Below are 343 nucleotides of genomic sequence, written 5' to 3'. Positions count from 1 at the left end.
TCTGCGGGTATTCAGGCTGCCTTAAAAGGAGCCGCAGTTTCCACGGAGGGAGCCACAGCTGCTGGTGTAGGACCTCCTGCTGTAACAGCCCCCCCTCCCCGAGGAGCCCCCAGAACCGAAGGAGCCCCCAGATCCATAGGAACCCCCCATCCCTAACATGCTCCCAGAACCAAAGGAACGCCCCATCCCGCTGGAGCTCCCAGAGCTCGTCAAAGCACCGGAGGACGGGGAAAATGATGTTCCCACAAGGCTCTCCTGAGGATAGGTGCTGAGAATCGGGCCCGGGAAGGTGATGACAACTGGCGGGCCATACACCACAGCCCTGGAGTCCCCACAGGATGCC

General features: G+C 61.5%; 1 protein-coding gene across 1 annotated transcript; it reads right to left on the bottom strand.

The window, feature by feature from the left end:
- Positions 1-21: 21 nt before the first annotated feature.
- On the bottom strand, positions 22-336 carry LOC104500659 (scale keratin-like; the record flags this gene model as incomplete). Its single annotated transcript, XM_010144338.1, has 1 exon — positions 22-336. A coding segment is annotated over one exon (315 nt), but the record flags the coding sequence as incomplete, so codon positions are not given.
- Between the last annotated feature and the right edge of the window lie 7 nt (positions 337-343).

The sequence above is a fragment of the Buceros rhinoceros genome, unplaced genomic scaffold (genome assembly GCF_000710305.1).
Source record: "Buceros rhinoceros silvestris isolate BGI_N320 unplaced genomic scaffold, ASM71030v1 C12152122, whole genome shotgun sequence".
NCBI classification, from domain to species: Eukaryota; Metazoa; Chordata; class Aves; order Bucerotiformes; family Bucerotidae; genus Buceros; species Buceros rhinoceros.
This window is presented reverse-complemented; position numbering and strand designations above follow the sequence as displayed.